Source organism: Bison bison, unplaced genomic scaffold (genome assembly GCF_000754665.1).
Source record: "Bison bison bison isolate TAMUID 2011002044 unplaced genomic scaffold, Bison_UMD1.0 scf7180017847410, whole genome shotgun sequence".
NCBI lineage: Eukaryota > Metazoa > Chordata > Mammalia > Artiodactyla > Bovidae > Bison > Bison bison.
The window spans coordinates 1-16815 of record NW_011477983.1 but is presented as its reverse complement, the minus strand read 5'-3'; the positions used below and the strand labels follow the sequence as shown (position 1 = coordinate 16815).

Below are 16815 nucleotides of genomic sequence, written 5' to 3'. Positions count from 1 at the left end.
GCATTTCTCATGTGGTATTCTGTATTTAAGTTAAATAAGCAGGATGACAATATACAGCCTTGAGGTACTCTGTTTCCTATTTGGAACTAGTCTGTTGTTCCATGTCCAGTTCTAACTGTTGCTTTATGACATGCATACAGGTTTCTTAAGAGGCAGGCAAGGTGGTCTAGTATTCCCATCTCTTTCAGAATTTTCCACAGTTTATTGTGATCCACAGTCAAAGGCTTTGGCATAGTCAATAAAGCAGAAATAGATGTTTTCCTGGAACTCTCTTGCTTTTTCAATGATCCAACAGATGTTGGCAATTTGATCTCTGGTTCCTCTGCCTTTTCTTTCTTTTTTTTTTTAAATCAAATAACTTTAATCAAGTTAACAGTAAGCAGTACAATTATAGGAAAAGCCCCATATTTTATACGTAAATTGCTTTTCGTTGTCTTTACTTGTAAGGTGTCAAAGGTGGGACCCACTCCTGAATCTTCTTTCTAGTGGTGGAATAAGGTACGTACTGTTGTGGAGTGCCACTCAGATTGAATTTATGGTTTGTCCAAATGAATTTACGAGCAGTAGGTGGTTTTACTGTTGGAGGATCATCAGTCATACAGTGAAGTCAACGATGCCATTCAGGGGGCACCATGCTTCCATCCACATCCCAGAATGTGTTTTTGCCATTCATTTCAGTAGTATATATAACCCATCTGTGTCGGCCAAAAAACTGCTTGTTGTCTTCATAGTATTTATTTCCATATTTGTCTTCTCCCACTAATGTGCCAACCCTCACATCATTTGCCCTGAACAAGACTTGTAGATAGCCGCGGAGGCCACCGTGGCCGCTGACCTGCTGCAGCCCGCGCTTCAGGACCTGCAGCAACTCCCCCTCTGCCTTTTCTAAAACCAGCTTGAACATCAGGAAGTTCACAGTTCACGTATTGCTGAAGCCTGGCTTGGAGAATTTTGAGCATTACTTTACTAGCGTGTGAGATGAGTGCAATTGTATGGTAGTTTGAACATTCTTTGGCATTGCCTTTCTTTGGGATTGGAATGAAAACTGCCCTTTTCCAGTCCTGTGGCCACTGCTGAGTTTTCCAAATTTGCTGGCATATTGAGTGCAGCACCTTCACAGCATCATCAGGATTTGAAATAGGTCAACTGGAATTCCATCACCGCCACTAGCTTTGTTAGTAGTGATGCTTCCTAAGGCCCACTTGACTTCACATTCCAGGATGTCTGGCTCTAGGTCAGTGATCACACCATCGTGATTATCTGGGTCGTGAAGATCTTTTTTGTACAGTTCTTCTGTGTATTCTTGCCACCTCTTCTTAATATCTTCTGCTTCTGTTAGGTCCATACCCTTTCTGTCTTTTATTCATCTTTGCATGAAATGTTCCCTTGGTATCTCTAATTTTCTTGAAGAGATTTCTAGTCTTTCCCATTCTTTTGTTTTCCTCTATTTCTTTGCACTGATCACCAAGGAAGGATTTCTTATCTCTCCTTGCTATTTTTTGGAACTCTGCATTCACATGGGTATATCTTTCCTTTTCTCCTTTGCTTTTTGCTTTCCTTCTTTTCACAGCTATTTGTAAGGCCTCCTCAGACAGCCATTTTGCTTTTTTGTATTTCTTTTTCTTGGGGATGGTCTTGATTTCTGTCTCCTGTACAGTGTCACGAACCTCTGTCCATAGTTTATCAGGCACTCTGTCTATCAGATCTAGTCCCTTAAATCTACTTCTCACTTCCACTGTATAGTCATAAGGGATTTGATTTAGGTCATACCTGAATGGTCCAGTGTTTTTCCCCACTTTCTTCAATTTAAGTCTGAACTTGGCAATAAGGAGTTCATGGTCTGAGCCACAGTCAGCTCCTGGTCTTGTTTTTGCTGCCTGTACAGAGCTTCTCCATCTTTGGCTGCGAAGAATGTAATGTATCTGATTTCAGTGCCAGCCATCTGGTGATGTCCATGTGTAGAGTCTTCTCTTGTGTTGTTGGAAGAGGGTGTTTGCTATGATCAGTGTGTTTTCTTAGCAAAATTCTCTTAGCCTTTGCCCTGCTTCATTCTGTACTCCGAGGTCAAATTTGCCTGTCACTCCAGGTGTTTCTTGACTTCCTACTTTTGCATTCCAGTACCCTATAATGAAAAGGATATCTTTTTTGGGTGTTAGTTCTAAAAAGTCATGTAGGTGTTCATAGAACCATTCAACTTCAGCTTCTTCAGCATTACTGGTTGGGGCATAGACTTGGATTACTGTGATATTGAATGGTTTGCCTTGGAAATGAACAGAGAGATCATTCTGTTGTTATTGAGATTGCATCCAAGTACTGCATTTCAAACTCTTTTGTTGACTTTGATGGTTACTCCATTTCTTCTAAGTGATTCCTGCCCACAGTAGTAGATATAATGGTCATATGAGTTAAATTCACCTATTCCAGTCCATTTTAGTTCACCGATTCCTAGAATGTTGACGTTCACTGTTGCCATCTCCTGTTTGACCACTTCCAATTTCCCTTCATTCATGGACCTAAGATTCCAGGTTCCTATGCAATATTGCTCTTTACACCATTGGACCTTGCTTCTATCACCAGTCACATCCACAACTGGGTATTGTTTTTGCCTTGGCTCCCTACCTTCATTCTTTTTGGAGTTATTTCTCCACTGATCTCCAGTAACATATTGGGCACCTACTGACCTGGGGAGTTCATCTTTCAGTGTCCTATCTTTTTGCCTTTTCATACTGTTCATGGGGTTTTTCAAGGCAAGAATACTTCAGTGGTTTGCCATTCCCTTCTCCAGTGGACCACATTTTGTCAGAACTCTCCACCATGACCTGTCCATCTTGGTTGGCCCTATACAGCCTGGCTTAGTTTCATTGAGTTAGACAAGGCTGTGGTCCATATGATCAGGTTGGCTAGTTTTCTGTGATTGTGGTTTCAGTCTGTCTGCCCTCTGATGCCCTCTCAGCACTACTGTCAATTAGTGTATCTTTTCCTAAAGTCTACTTTCTGGGACATTGATAAAGCTACTCCAGTTTTCTTATAGTTAGTACATTTTTTCCATCATTGTACTTTCAGCCTTTGTTTTCATAATATAAGGTTATCATTTTGCAAGTAACATTTGCATCAGTTTTGTTTTATCTTAATCCATTCACTGTAAATGCAATTACTGATATTGATGTATTGGTATCTGCCATTTGCTTTTAATTGATCCACATGCTTTATGTCCCTTTTTCTCTCCCTTTTTTTCCCCTTCCTTTAGTATTAAATAAATCTGTTATTATTTCAGATTTTCCTTTTTCCTTTTAATTTTCAGCAGCTTTACTAGGAAGTTTATGAAAACTCTTCCATTTATATTCTTAAAAAATTCTCTATCATTATACCTTCAAATATGACTTCTGTAGTTCTGTCTCTCTATCTCTGTATCTCTTCTCCCTCTCCTACTCTTTCTTTTCCTTCTCATCTCTCATCTTTATGACTCCTCTAAATCACTGTATTCTAAGTTCTATCTAAAATTTGTTTGACTTATCCATTCACTTTTAATCCTAGATATTTTATTTTAGGTCAACAATGGTTCCATTGCTATTTTTATTTGTTTATGATTATTTGTTAATTTTTTCATCTTTGTACCTGTATATTCTCCCCTTCTCTCTTTTTCCCTAAATACGCTGATTGTAGTTAAAATCCTTATGCATTTCTATCATGTGTGTCTCTGAATTCTCTTATCTCTTTTTTTCACTTTGGTCATTTGTCGTGTTATCCTAACTTGTCAAATGTCATGTCATTTTTTATTGAATGCTATAAATTATATATGAAAAAGTAAGATACTCCTGATACATTTTCTAATACCTGAAAGGATCTACCCTTTGTTTTGCTAGGCAGATGGGGGAAGGGGTGTACATCACTCAAACATCTAAATATAACCTAAAACTGAGCTGTAATAAGTGTGGGTTGCAGTTTTGGTAGTACCCAGTCCACCTGTGATTTTTCTGTCCCTGTGACAGGGGATTTCAGACATTTCAGTTCAGAGCCTGGATTCTTTGGCAGCTCAGTACCCAAGAGAATGAGAAAGACTCTGCTTTCCAAGTCTTTTTATATAGTTCTTTAGCCTACTGTCCTTCACAGCTTATATACTGGGCAGATATTTGAGGAGAAAATGTGTTGTGTGAGAGAGGCTCTCAAGACTCTAATTTTGTCACTCCAGCACTAGGTAACTCCCAAATTATGCTGGTTTCCTGTCACAACAATAGTCCTCTGCTTGCCCAAGACCAGATTCAGAATCATTAAATTATGCAATGAATCAGCAAATTCCCAGAGAAAAAGAAGTTATAGATCCTTGGCTAACATTGAAATAACCTCCACTCTTTAGAATTTTAGCATATTTAGTCCATGTTGTATCAACAAATGTTGAATACATTTCAGTTCAGTTCAGTTCAGTCGCTCAGTAGTGTCTGACTCTTTGTGGCCCCATGAATTGCAGCACGCCAGGCCTTCCTGTCCATCACCAACTCCCGGAGTTCACTCAAACTCACGTCCATCGAGTCGGTGATGCCATCCAGCCATCTCATCCTCTGTTGTCCCCTTCTCCTCCTGCCCCCAATCCCTCCCAGCATCAGAGTCTTTTCCAATGAGTCAACTCTTCGCATGAGGTGGCCAAAGTACTGGAGTTTCAGCTTTAGCGTCATTCCTTCCAAAGAAATCCCAGGGCTGATCTCCTTTAGAATGGACTGGTTGGATCTCCTTGCAGTCCAAGGGACTCTCAAGAGTCTTCTCCAACACCACAGTTCAAAAGCATCAATTCTTCGGTGCTCAGCTTTCTTCATAGTCCTTCTCTCACATCCATACACGACTACTGGAAAAACCAAAGCCTTGACTAGATGGACCTTTGTTGGGAAAGTAACATTTACTCTTTCTTAAAAAACATTTTTCAGCTTTTTAAGTTGTATCCAGCAAGACCCAGCAAAACACATTGGCCTGCTGTGAATTCCTCCATTCTCCATGGAAGTGGAACAATTTAGGTTTAATTCTCTACTTCATCATTTACTTAAAGTGCAACATTGATAGACATTCTTTAACCCTTCTTTACATCACTTTTATGTATAAATGGAGAGAATAATACAGTGAGCTTGTTAATATTATTTGTTCAAGGGCTTGCATGAATGTGACCTATTTCTGCTCAGTGATAGAACTAGAAGAACTTTGCCAGTGGCTCAGCTGTAAAGAATCCACCTGCAATGCAGGAGACACTGGTTAGATCACTGGGTCAGGAAGATCCCCTGGAGGACTGCATGGCAACCCACTCCAGTATTCTTGCCTGGAGAATTCCATGGGCAGAAGAGCCTGGTGGGCTACAGTTCATAGGGTCTTAAAGAGTTGAACATGACTGAAGTGACTAAGCAAACATACACACTGTTTCCCCCTAAAGACCACATAACTCCAAAATTTGAATAACAGAGATTCTTGACACAAAGTCCAAGGAGGGATTATATTTTTTGGGAGAAGAAGCAACACTCTATGATTTCCAATGGCATCTTGCCAGTGTCAGTGTTCCCTGACATCATTTCTCATGCAAAGTTGTTCAGTCAACTCAAAGAGATCACATTCTTTGAAAGTAAGTATCCAGATCTGAAGTCTGAAGCTTAGAACCACAAATGAAATATTCTGGGGTAAACCAAGATATCACAGAATCCATTTGTTTTTCAGCTCTGAATGACTGTACCAAGGAGAAGGATTCTAATGGTAGAGGATTCATGATTGCTATCTGAGGCATCTGATAAGGCCTGACTCCACTCCCTTTACTCAACCCCTTTAACTCTTAGGTCAACGGCATCAAAATGTGTGTGCTTTGAAAGGAATCCATCCAGCTGCCAGCTCATTCCTGTGACTCTGAACTCATTTAACTGCTTTGGGTAGAGAGACTAATATTTCCTGTAAATCTTTCTCTGATGCTGTGCAGAACTCTACAGATCAGAATGTTAACTCTGATAGGACCTTGTACCACCTTCTGTCTCAGACTACTCACTAGAGTGTTTTCAACTTACTTACTTCCTGTTTTATTTTCTTCCTATTTTTCAACCTCATTATTCTCTTGCCACTGGTATAAAAAACCAGACCCAGCTGCTGCCCCATTGCAACAACTCTGTGTCTGAACCAGCAGGGTTGGCAGCCTCAGAGGAGAGCGCCCCCTACTGCTCAGGTGGGGGTCCCAGAGGACAGAAAACCCTTCCCAACCCCTGGTATCCCATTTCTCTCTGCTCAGACAGCAGACAGATCCGCCTGGTGGATGGAGGTGGTCGCTGCTCTGGGAGAGTGGAGATCCTTGACCAGGGCTCCTGGGGCACCATCTGTGATGACAGCTGGGACCTGGAAGATGCCCGCGTGGTGTGCAAGCAGCTGGGCTGTGGAGAAGCCCTGGACGCCACTGTCTCTTCCTTCTTCGGGACGGGATCAGGGCCCATCTGGCTGGATGAAGTGAACTGCAGAGGAGAGGAGTCCCAAGTGTGGAGGTGCCCTTCCTGGGGATGGCAGCAACACAACTGCAATCATCAAGAAGATGCAGGAGTCATCTGCTCAGGTATGGTCAGTTCTTTGTCCACAGGCTGAGAAAATGGAAAGTTCCAAGAAAGCTGGTGTCTGATCAGCAGGGCAATGGGAGATAGGTGGGCTAGAGAGGACTCAGACGCCTACCCATCCTCCCTGAGTGTGCTGTGGCTATGAGTGATGAGCGTTATATACTTTGCTCTTATAAGTCTCTGCTATTCTTTTTGTCTCCAGTGGACTTACCTGACGCTAAAATAGCTTTATTCATTCTCCTAATTAAAATAAATCCTTATAATTTTTTTTCATAATTCACTTTTTGTAAGAGTGAAACATTTGCTAACTGCCACATACACGTTCTCTTTGCACAGGGAGGCTATGAGAAGGAGGGACAAGAATGAGGATGTACTTTCCTGGGTGGAGTTGTTTCTGTACAAACAATGTGAGACATTTTTTGCACTAGGCTAGTAGGACTGGAGGTTACTCTTACTATAGGAGGATATCATTTACATATACAGAGGTGACCCCTAAAGGGATATTATTTAACAAATCAGAGATTCTTATGGATTTGTGGCAGATTTCAAGTTTCCTTTGGAAATTTAGTTGTAAATGTTCATAGTTCTTTGATGGTAGAACTAGAGAACTGTGAATGAAATGCTCCGAGTCATATATTCTTTCATTGTTACTAGAAAAGTCTCTCTCCCCAATTTTTCCTTTAAGATATCTGAATAAATGCAAACTTTGGAGGAACACTTAGTCATGCACTGGCAAGTCAAAGGTGGAGGTAATAAAACATGAATTTCTGTGTTTTATGATAGATTATGTAGTTTATATTTGATGATTTCAGTGATATAAGAGACTTGTGTTTGGGGGCTTATTTGAGCAAGAGGACAAATGTAATTTTTGAAGAAGGTGGAACAGGTTTTATAGTAGTTGGGAGGAAGGGGAATGGCAATGGGAGCTGAGGAAGGCAACTCTGAGGTTCTCTGAGCAGCACTGAAGGTCCAGGTGTGGTGTGGAAGATGCTATGTGTGCTTAAGGACCCAAGATGTCTACACAGCAAGAGACCAGACAAGGATATATCTTTATTATATTTAATATCTTTACTCATTCACATCAGTTCAGTTCAGTTCAGTCTTTCAGTAGTGTCAGACTCTTAGTGACCCCATGAATTGCAGCACGCCAGGCCTCCCTGTCCATCACCAACTCCCTGAGTTCACTCAAACTCATGTCTATCGAGTCAGTGATGCCATCCACCCATCTCATCCTCTGTCGTCCCCTTCTCCTCCTGCCCCCAATCCCTCCCAGCATCAGAGTCTTTTCCAGTGAGTCAACTCTTCGCATGAGGTGGCCAAAGTACTGGAGCTTCAGCTTTAGCCTCATTCCTTCCAAAGAAATCCCAGGGCTGATCTCCTTTAGAATGGACTGGTTGGATCTCCTTGCAGTCCAAGGGACTCTCAAGAGTCTTCTCCAACACCACAGTTCAAAAGCATCAATTCTTCAGCTCTCAGCTTTCTTCATAGTCCTTCTCTCACATCCATACATGACCGTAGGAAAAACCATAGCCTTGACTAGATGGACCTTTGTTGGCAAAGTAATGTCTCTGCTTTTGAATATGCTATCTAGGTTGGTCGTAACTTGCCTTCCAAGGAGTAAGCATCTTTTAATTTCATGGCTGCAGTCACCATCTACAGCGATTTTGGAGCCCCCCAAAATAAAGTCTGACACTGTTTCCACTGTTTCCCCATCTATTTCCCATGAAGTGATGGGACCAGATGCCATGATCTTCGTTTTCTGAGTGTTGAGCTTTAAGCCAACTTTTTCACTCTCCTCTTTCACTTTCATCAAGATGCTTTTTAGTTCCTCTTCACTTTCTGCCATAAGGGTGGTGTCATCTGCATATCTGAGGTTACTGATATTTCTCCCAGTAATCTTGAGTCCAGCTTGTGCTTCTTCCAGCCCAGCATTTCTCGTGATGTACTCTGCATATAAGTTAAATAAGCAGGGTGACAATATACAGCCTTGATGTACTCCTTTTCTTATTCAGCCTTCTATTTAATAATTTTCTTGGAATTTTCACACACTTACTCTTCTATGTAAAGTTTAAAATCAAGTAGAAAATAAAACAGAAGTAAGATATCTCAGAAGTCTCTATCTTAATATGTTCTAAGACTTTACTGATTATCCAGCACCTATTTGAAAATGTAACTTTTATCAGGGTATATAATACAGAACACAAGAAATACTTCTCTCTTTGTCTTTCTAAATTTGTAATCTCATGGAATTTATATAATATCAACAACCTCAGATATGCAAATGACATCATCTCAAATGGTAGAAAATGAAGAGGAACTAAAGAGCCTCTTGATGAAAGTGAAAGAGGAGAGTGAAAAAGCTGACTTGAAACTCAGCATTCAGAAAACTAAGATCATGGCATCCTGTCCCATCACTTCATGGCAAACAGACGGGGAAAAAATGGAAACTGTGTCAGACTTCATTTTCTTGGGCTCCAAAATCACTGTGGACAATGACTGCAATCATGAAATTAAAAGATGCTTTCTCCTTGGAAGAAAAGCTGACAAACCTAGACAGTATATTAAAAAACAGAGACATTACTTTGAGACAAAGGTCCATCTAGTCAAAGCTATGGTTTTTTCAATAGTCACGGATGGATGTGAGAGTTGGACCATAAAGAAGGCTGAACACTGAAAAACTAATGCTTTTGAACTGTGGTGTTGGACAAGACTCTTGAGAGTCCCTTGCACTGTAAGGAGATCAAACCACTCAATCCTAAATGAAATCAACCCTGAATATTCACTGAAAGGACTGATGCTGAAGCTGAAGCTCCAATACTTTGGCCGCCTGATATGAAGAGCTGATTCACTGGAAAAGACCCTGATGCTGGGAAAGATTGGAGGCTGGTGGAGAAGGGGACGACAGAAGATGAGATAGTTAGATGGCATCACCGACTCGATGGTCATGAGTGTGAGCAAAGTCAGGGAGATAGTGAAGGACAGGGAAGCCTGTCATTCTTCAGTCCATGGGATAGCAAAGAGTCAGACATGACTGAGTGGCTGAGCAACAACAACAACAACAACAAACAGTTAATTAAAAATGGTTTATCTAGGATGTGTATCCTGTGACCAAACTCCCAGCCAGAATAGATTAGGGGTCCTAACTTAGGCCTCTCTGGGGAGATGGAAATGGATTAACAATAAGGGGCAAGCAGATCATCCTCTGTCTCATCATTCATTCTTGTATGAGTGGTCAAGCTAATCCTTCAATTCTTTAATTTCTGCAGTGCATTTTCTGTTCTCTCCTGCTCTCTATGCTGCTGCTGCTGCTGCTAAGACGCTTCAGTCATCTCTGACTCTGTGCGACCCCATAGACAGCAGCCCACCAGGCTCTGCTGTCCCTGGGATTGTCCAGGCAAGCACACTGGAGTGGGTTGCCATTGCCTTCTCCACCTGCTCTCTATAGTCGATTTTTATTCTATTACATCATTCTTTTTGGGACTTCAAAGTTCACAAATGTATGCAATCAGAGTCCTTCACCAGAACAAATTCCACCATGTACATAAATAATTATGAGCACACTCAGAAACCAGGAAAATTATTTAAAAAGTTGTTCTTTATGATGTGCAGGTTTTTTTCCTATTGGATTACCTTTTCTCTATCCAAAATATGGTCTCTGAAGGATGAAATCATTATCATCAGTCTTTTTTTGGTCTCTCTCTCTCATACTCCATCCACTCCCCATTTAACCTGCCACTCACTCCACCTCACTCCCTACAGAAGTTCTTTCCTTTTGGAGTCTCCTTTCCATCTATTTGCAGCTCTTAAGCTTGTTTTTTCTTTTCTGCATTGGGAGAAATCAGAAAGGGTAGCAGGGTTATGTGGCAAATGGGAGGAGCACAGGGGATAGAAAGTGTTAAAATCTTGTTGAACAAGTCTTTTTTCCCCAAAATGTTTTTATGTTTCCTTCTTATTGAGGCGTTTGCAATTTAGAAATCTCTAAAGTATATATTAAAAGACACTTACTCCTTGGAAGGAAAGTAACCTTCCTAGACAGCAACCTAGTAACCAACCTAGACAGCATATTAAAAAGCAGAGATATTACTTTGCCAACAAAAGTCCATCTAGTCAAGGCTATGGTTTTTCCAGTGGTCATGTATGGATGTAAGAGTTGGTTTGTGAAGAAAGCTGAGCGCTGAAAAATTGATGCTTTTGAACTGTGGTGCTGGAGAAGACTCTTGTGAGTCCCTTGGACTGCAAGGAGATCCAACCAGTCCATTCTAAAGGAGACCAGTCCCGGGTGTTCATTGGAAGGACTGATGCTGAGGCTGAAACTCCAATACTTTGGCCACCTCATGCGAAGAGCTGACTCATTGGAAAAGACCCTAATTCTGGGAGGGAATGGGGGCAGGAGGAGAAGGGGACGACAGAGAATGAGATGGCTGGATGGCATCACTGACTCGATGCACACGAGTTTGGGTGAAGTCCTGGAGTTGGTGATGGACAGGGAGGCCTGGCGTGCGCAATTCATGGGGTCACAAAGAGTTGGACACGACTGACGGACTGAACTGAGCTAAACTGAACTGAAAGTATATATGGCTTTGTTGCTGTCTGCTCTCTTCCTCTAATTCTCCTTTTTTTATAGCTTGCTGGCTTCTTATCTCAGAAATCCAAATAGGAAAGGCATATGCAGTTAGCATATAGATAAGGTTAGAATACATTAAATTATCATTACTCTTTCACATTTGCTGAGAATCTCATGTCTAGTATGAAGTAATCAACTAACTCAATTGTCTTGCATAATCCCACTGAGACCTCACTTTCTCCCAGGTGTCTTGATAAATCCTAGGTTTTTAAGAAAGATGGCTAGGACAATTCCCTCCCTCTCCTATGACTCTCTGAGCTTTTGTCATTTCTAAACTTACCTGTGGACAACTTCTTTCACAATTAGATTATAATACCTGCACTCAGATCCAGCGTGTGTGAAATTCCCTGTCCTCAGTGACTTGAATATTGACTCTGAGAAAACTGGCCAGAATTTTAGCCCCAGAAATCTCAGGATGGTCCTCTAAACTTCTAAACTTCTCTGGCTCTTAGGCCTCTAAGCTCTTGAACCACATGGACCTTTTTCACTCTCACTTCAGCTCTGCACACATGTTTGAATGTCTACCACTGTGTGGTTTCTTTGGGCACTGTAGTTTCCATGCCCCAGATAGGAATTAACATTCCTAACCAATATATATTCTCGGGATTCAGCCATTCCAAACTGATCCTTCAATCCTTCTGGATATCTCTTCAGAAACTTGCTCATGAAAATGCAGTTTGACAAGGACAGTCAAATTATCTTTTCTTATCCCCTCTTATTCCACTGTTGGAAAGAAAAGCTTTCACACCATCTCACGCCTGTGAATGTTGTTTCCAATTGTCAAGCCAGGTTCATGAACACTCACCGGGTTTGTTGTTCTTTGTTTCTCTTAGGATTTGTGCGTCTGGCTGGAGGGGATGGACCCTGCTCAGGGCGAGTAGAAGTGCATTCTGGAGAAGCCTGGACCCCAGTGTCTGATGGAAACTTCACACTCCCCACTGCCCAGGTCATCTGTGCAGAGCTGGGATGTGGCAAGGCTGTGTCTGTCCTGGGACACATGCCATTCAGAGAGTCCGATGGCCAGGTCTGGGCTGAAGAGTTCAGGTGTGATGGGGGGGAGCCTGGGCTCTGGTCCTGCCCCAGAGTGCCCTGTCCAGGAGGCACGTGTCTCCACAGTGGAGCTGCTCAGGTTGTCTGTTCAGGTGAGATGCACATCAGGACTTAACCTCCGTGTACACTCAGTTCAAGCTAAAAAAGAAATCAGATTTTACTGAAATCCTGTCTTTTTCTATCAGTGTACACAGAAGTCCAGCTTATGAAAAACGGCACCTCTCAATGTGAGGGGCAGGTGGAGATGAAGATTTCTGGACGATGGAGAGCGCTCTGTGCCTCCCACTGGAGTCTGGCCAATGCCAATGTTGTCTGTCGTCAGCTCGGCTGTGGAGTTGCCATCTCCACCCGCAGAGGACCACACTTGGTGGAAGGAGGTGATCAGATCTCAACAGCCCAATTTCACTGCTCAGGGGCTGAGTCCTTCCTGTGGAGTTGTCCTGTGACTGCCTTGGGTGGGCCTGACTGTTCCCATGGCAACACAGCCTCTGTGATCTGCTCAGGTAAGAGAGGGAAGGGCTACTATACTTAGGATTCTCATGGAGTGAAATTTCCCCAAAGCAGAGAGTAAGGGAAAACAGGCTTAAAAAGGAAGATATTCTGTAGTGAAATTATTGAACTCAGGTTTCAACTGCTCATTACTCAAGAATCCAATACTGAGACACAAGCGTGGGATAAAATTAAAGATAGCTTTGTTGAGGAAACCAGCAGTTCTGGGGAGACAGAGGACTAATGTACCAAAGAACTAGCTCCCCCTTGCTGATCAGGGACAAGACTTTTTAAATGGGAATTTCAGGAGTGCACAGGTGGAGGTAGGGGACAGGTTACCTGCAGAAGAGTACAGCTAGCCCCGACAATCATCTTGAAATAGGTCTGATCAGTGTCACCTTTATTGTTTTGAAATACAGTTAATCATCAGTTCTAGTGTTGGTCTGTTCCCATTTCCTTGAGGCCAATTCTTAGAATTGTGCAAGATGAAGAAGATTATGGGCTTCCCTGTTGACTCAGATGGTAAAGAATCTGCTTGCAATGCAAGAGACTCAGGTTTGATCCCTGGGTTGGGAAGATCCCCTGGAGAAGGAAATGGCACCCCACTAGTCTGGTCATCATGTAATTTACTTCTACCTCCTGGTTGGGATTTCAGCATCTGCAAAACAGCTCAAAGGATATGGCTCAGAATGTTAGCTATAGCCCATGAGGAGGCACTAAAAATCCTTGACTTTGTTAGGGTTAAACTATTATTATTTTATCCTATTTGACTGTTTTTGTTTGTTTCTGAAATTTTTCATTTCTGTGATTAAATTTATTCTTTGGCTAAGGCTTTTCTACAGACAGAAGCAGGTGCAGGACATGAGGGTGGTCTGTCCTGAGAAGGCTCCGTAAGGTCCTGCTCCATAACCTTCTCATTGTTCACTCATTTTTTCGGGGGAAAGAAGTGCTAAGAAATGCTAAGAAGTGCTATGTCGGGAAAGAAATGCTTAGATGAATAATATTTTTATGAAACATTATTATTTAAGGATAATAATAGAGAACAAAGTACAAACAGTAAGTGTATGCCTAGGTCATGTTCCCCAACCCAGATCCACAAAGAGAACATTCGCAGCACCACAGAATCAGTATTGCCTCCCAAGAGCTGTGTCCTCCTCTCCAGGGAAGACTGCTTACCTACGACTTGTACTGCCATAGAATATTTTTTCAGTTTTTGAACTTTATGTATAACCATATAGAATATTTTATTTCGTGTCTAATTTCCCACTCATGATGTTGTTTATGGCAACATTGTATTCAATTTTATTACTATAGAGTATTCCTTTGAATGATCACATGAGCATGCGTTGATCCATTCAACCAGTGGCAGAGATTTCAGTTTGTTGCCAGGTTTTGACTATTACAAATACAGTGGTGCAAATTACCATGACAATGACTTTTGGCATAAATATTTATTATGTTTTTTTGTGTTTAATTCTGTTTTATATTTTTATTTTCTTAATGGTATGGTGTACTTTAATGAGCCAAGTTACTCATCTTAAGTTAATTCATTCACCTTTTTTACTGTACATGTAGTGCTCCTTCAGTCAGTCAGTTCAGTTCAGTCACTCAGTCATGTCCGACTCTTTGCAATCCCATGGACTGCAGCACATCAACCTTCCCTGTCCTTCATCATCTCCCACAGCTTGCTCAAGCTCATATCCATTGAATTGGTGATACCACCCAATCATGTCATCCTCTGTCATCTACTTCTCCTCCTGCCTTCAGAATTTTTCCGCATCAGGGTCTTTTCCATTGAGTCAGTTCTTCCCATCATGTGGCCAAAGTATTAGAGCTTCAAACTCAGCATCAGTCCTTCCAATGAATATTCAGCACTGATTTCCTTTAGGATTTACTGGTTTAATATCCTTGAAGTCCAAGGGACTCTCAAAAGTCTTCTCCAACACCACAGTTCACAAACATCAATTCTTCAGTGCTCAGCTTTCTTTATGGTCCAACTCTCACATCCATACATGACTACTGGAAAAACTATAGCTTTGTTGGACCTTTGTCGGCAAAGTAACATCTCTGCTGTTTAATATGCTATCTAGGTTTGTCATAGCTTTTCTTCCAAGGAGCAAGTATCTTTTAATTTCATGGCTGCAGTCACCATTTGCAGTGATTTTGGAGTCCAAGAAACTAAAGTCTGTCACTGTTTTCATTGTTTTCCCATCTATTTGCCATGAAATGATGGGACCAGATGCCATGATCTTCCTTTTCTGAATGTTAAGTTTTAAGCCAACATTTTCACTCACCTCTTTCACCTTCATCAAGAGGCTCTTTAGTTCCTCTTCACTTTCTGCCATAAGGATGGTGTCATCTGCATATCTGAGGTTATTCATATGTCTCCCAGCAATCTTGACTCCAGCTTGTGCTTCATCCATCCCGGCATTTCGCATGACGTGTTCTGCATAGAAGTTAAATAATCAGGGTGACAATATACAGGCTTGATGTACTCCTGTCTCAGCTTTGAACAAGTCTCTTGTTCCAGTCCATAGAGCTCCTTATATCCTCCTAGAAAGAACTTTGTCTACTCCAAAATCACAAAAATATTCTCTGAGAGTATCTCACAGAAGTGTAATTACTTTTCTTTTGCATGTAATTATACAGCGCTTCTAGGATTGATAACTGTGTAGGATAAGGGTCAAGTGTCATGTTTTCACATTGGCATCCAGTTGACTCAATCTTTTTCTGGAAAGACTATTCCTTACTTCAGTGCCACCTTTGTGATAAACCAAAGGCACGTCTGAACACTTCTTTTAGACTTTCTCTTCTGTTCCACTGTATCATTTGTCTATCCTTCCACCTGTACCACATTTTCTTAATTATTGTAATTTTATAGTAAATCTTGAACCTTCCCTGGTGGCTCAGATGGTAAAGAATCCGTCTGCAAGGCGGGAGACCTGGGTTTGATCTCTGGGTTGGGAAGATCCCCTGGAGAAGTGCATGGCAACCCACTCCAGTATTCTTGCCTGGAGAGTCCCCATGGAGAGAGGAGCTTGGCGGGCTGTAGTTCATTGGGTCACAAAGAATTGGAAATGACTGAGTGACTAAGCACACATAGTAAGTCTGGGTAACTTTATTTATTTATTTTTTAGGATTGTTGGATTTTATTTATTTATTTTTAAAATATAAATTTATTTATTTTAATTGGAAGTTAATTACTTTACAAGATTGTATTGGTTTTGCCATACATCAACATGAATCCACCACAGGTATACAAGTGTTCCCAATCCTGAACCCCCCTTCCTCCTCCCTCCCCGTACCATCCCTCTGGGTCATCTCAGTGCACCAGTTGTTGCTGTTCTTCCTAACTGCCTTGGTCATTCTTGGTTTTTGTATTTTGTATACATTTTTGAGCTGAAGCTCCAATACTTTGCCACCTGATGTGAAGAGCTGACTCATTAGAAAAGACCCTGATGCTTGGAAAGATTGAAGGCAGGAGGAGAGGGGGACAACAGAAGATGAGATAGTTGGATGGCATCACTGACTCAATGGACATGAGTTTGGGTAAACTCTGGGAGTTGGTGATGGACAGGGAAGCCTGGCGTGCTGCAGTCCATGGGGTTGCAAAGAGTCAGACATGACTGAGTGACTGAACAACAACATAAATTTTGAATCATCTTGTCATGTTTCACACACACAAAAGCATCAGGGAATTTTATTGAGGTTAGCTTTAATCTGTATATAAATTTGAGAATGGTTTATTTTGACAACATTGAGTCTCCCAATTCATTGGCAAAATATATCCCTTCATTCAGTTTGGTCTTGAATTTCTCTCCGATGTTTTGCACATCTTTACCTAGGTTTTCTCCTAGGCATTTTATGGGTTTGATGTTACTAGTATTTACTTTGGTGAAGGTTTTCTAGGAGTGAATTCTCTTTGAACTTTATCTGGATTCCCCAAATGTTAGGTTAGTATTTTGCTTTAATCCTTCTTTCTTTCTTTCTTTTCTCTCCCTCTCTCTCTCACTCTAGTTTTCTCTGTCTTGCTCTAGCTTTCCCTCTCTCTCCTGCTTTGTCCCTCTCCTGCCCCATTTTCCCCCTGAGTATGTA

At 41.5% G+C, this 16815-nt stretch overlaps 1 protein-coding gene and 1 pseudogene across 1 annotated transcript; one reads left to right on the top strand and one right to left on the bottom strand.

Annotated features, from left to right (window-relative positions):
- Positions 1-436: 436 nt before the first annotated feature.
- LOC104990786 lies at positions 437-3680 on the bottom strand (annotated as a pseudogene).
- Positions 3681-5140: 1460 nt separating this feature from the next.
- Positions 5141-12734, top strand: LOC104990775 (antigen WC1.1-like; the record flags this gene model as incomplete). Its single annotated transcript, XM_010843096.1, has 4 exons — positions 5141-5201; positions 6245-6559; positions 12015-12323; positions 12417-12734. Coding segments are annotated over exons 1-4 (1003 nt in total), but the record flags the coding sequence as incomplete, so codon positions are not given.
- Between the last annotated feature and the right edge of the window lie 4081 nt (positions 12735-16815).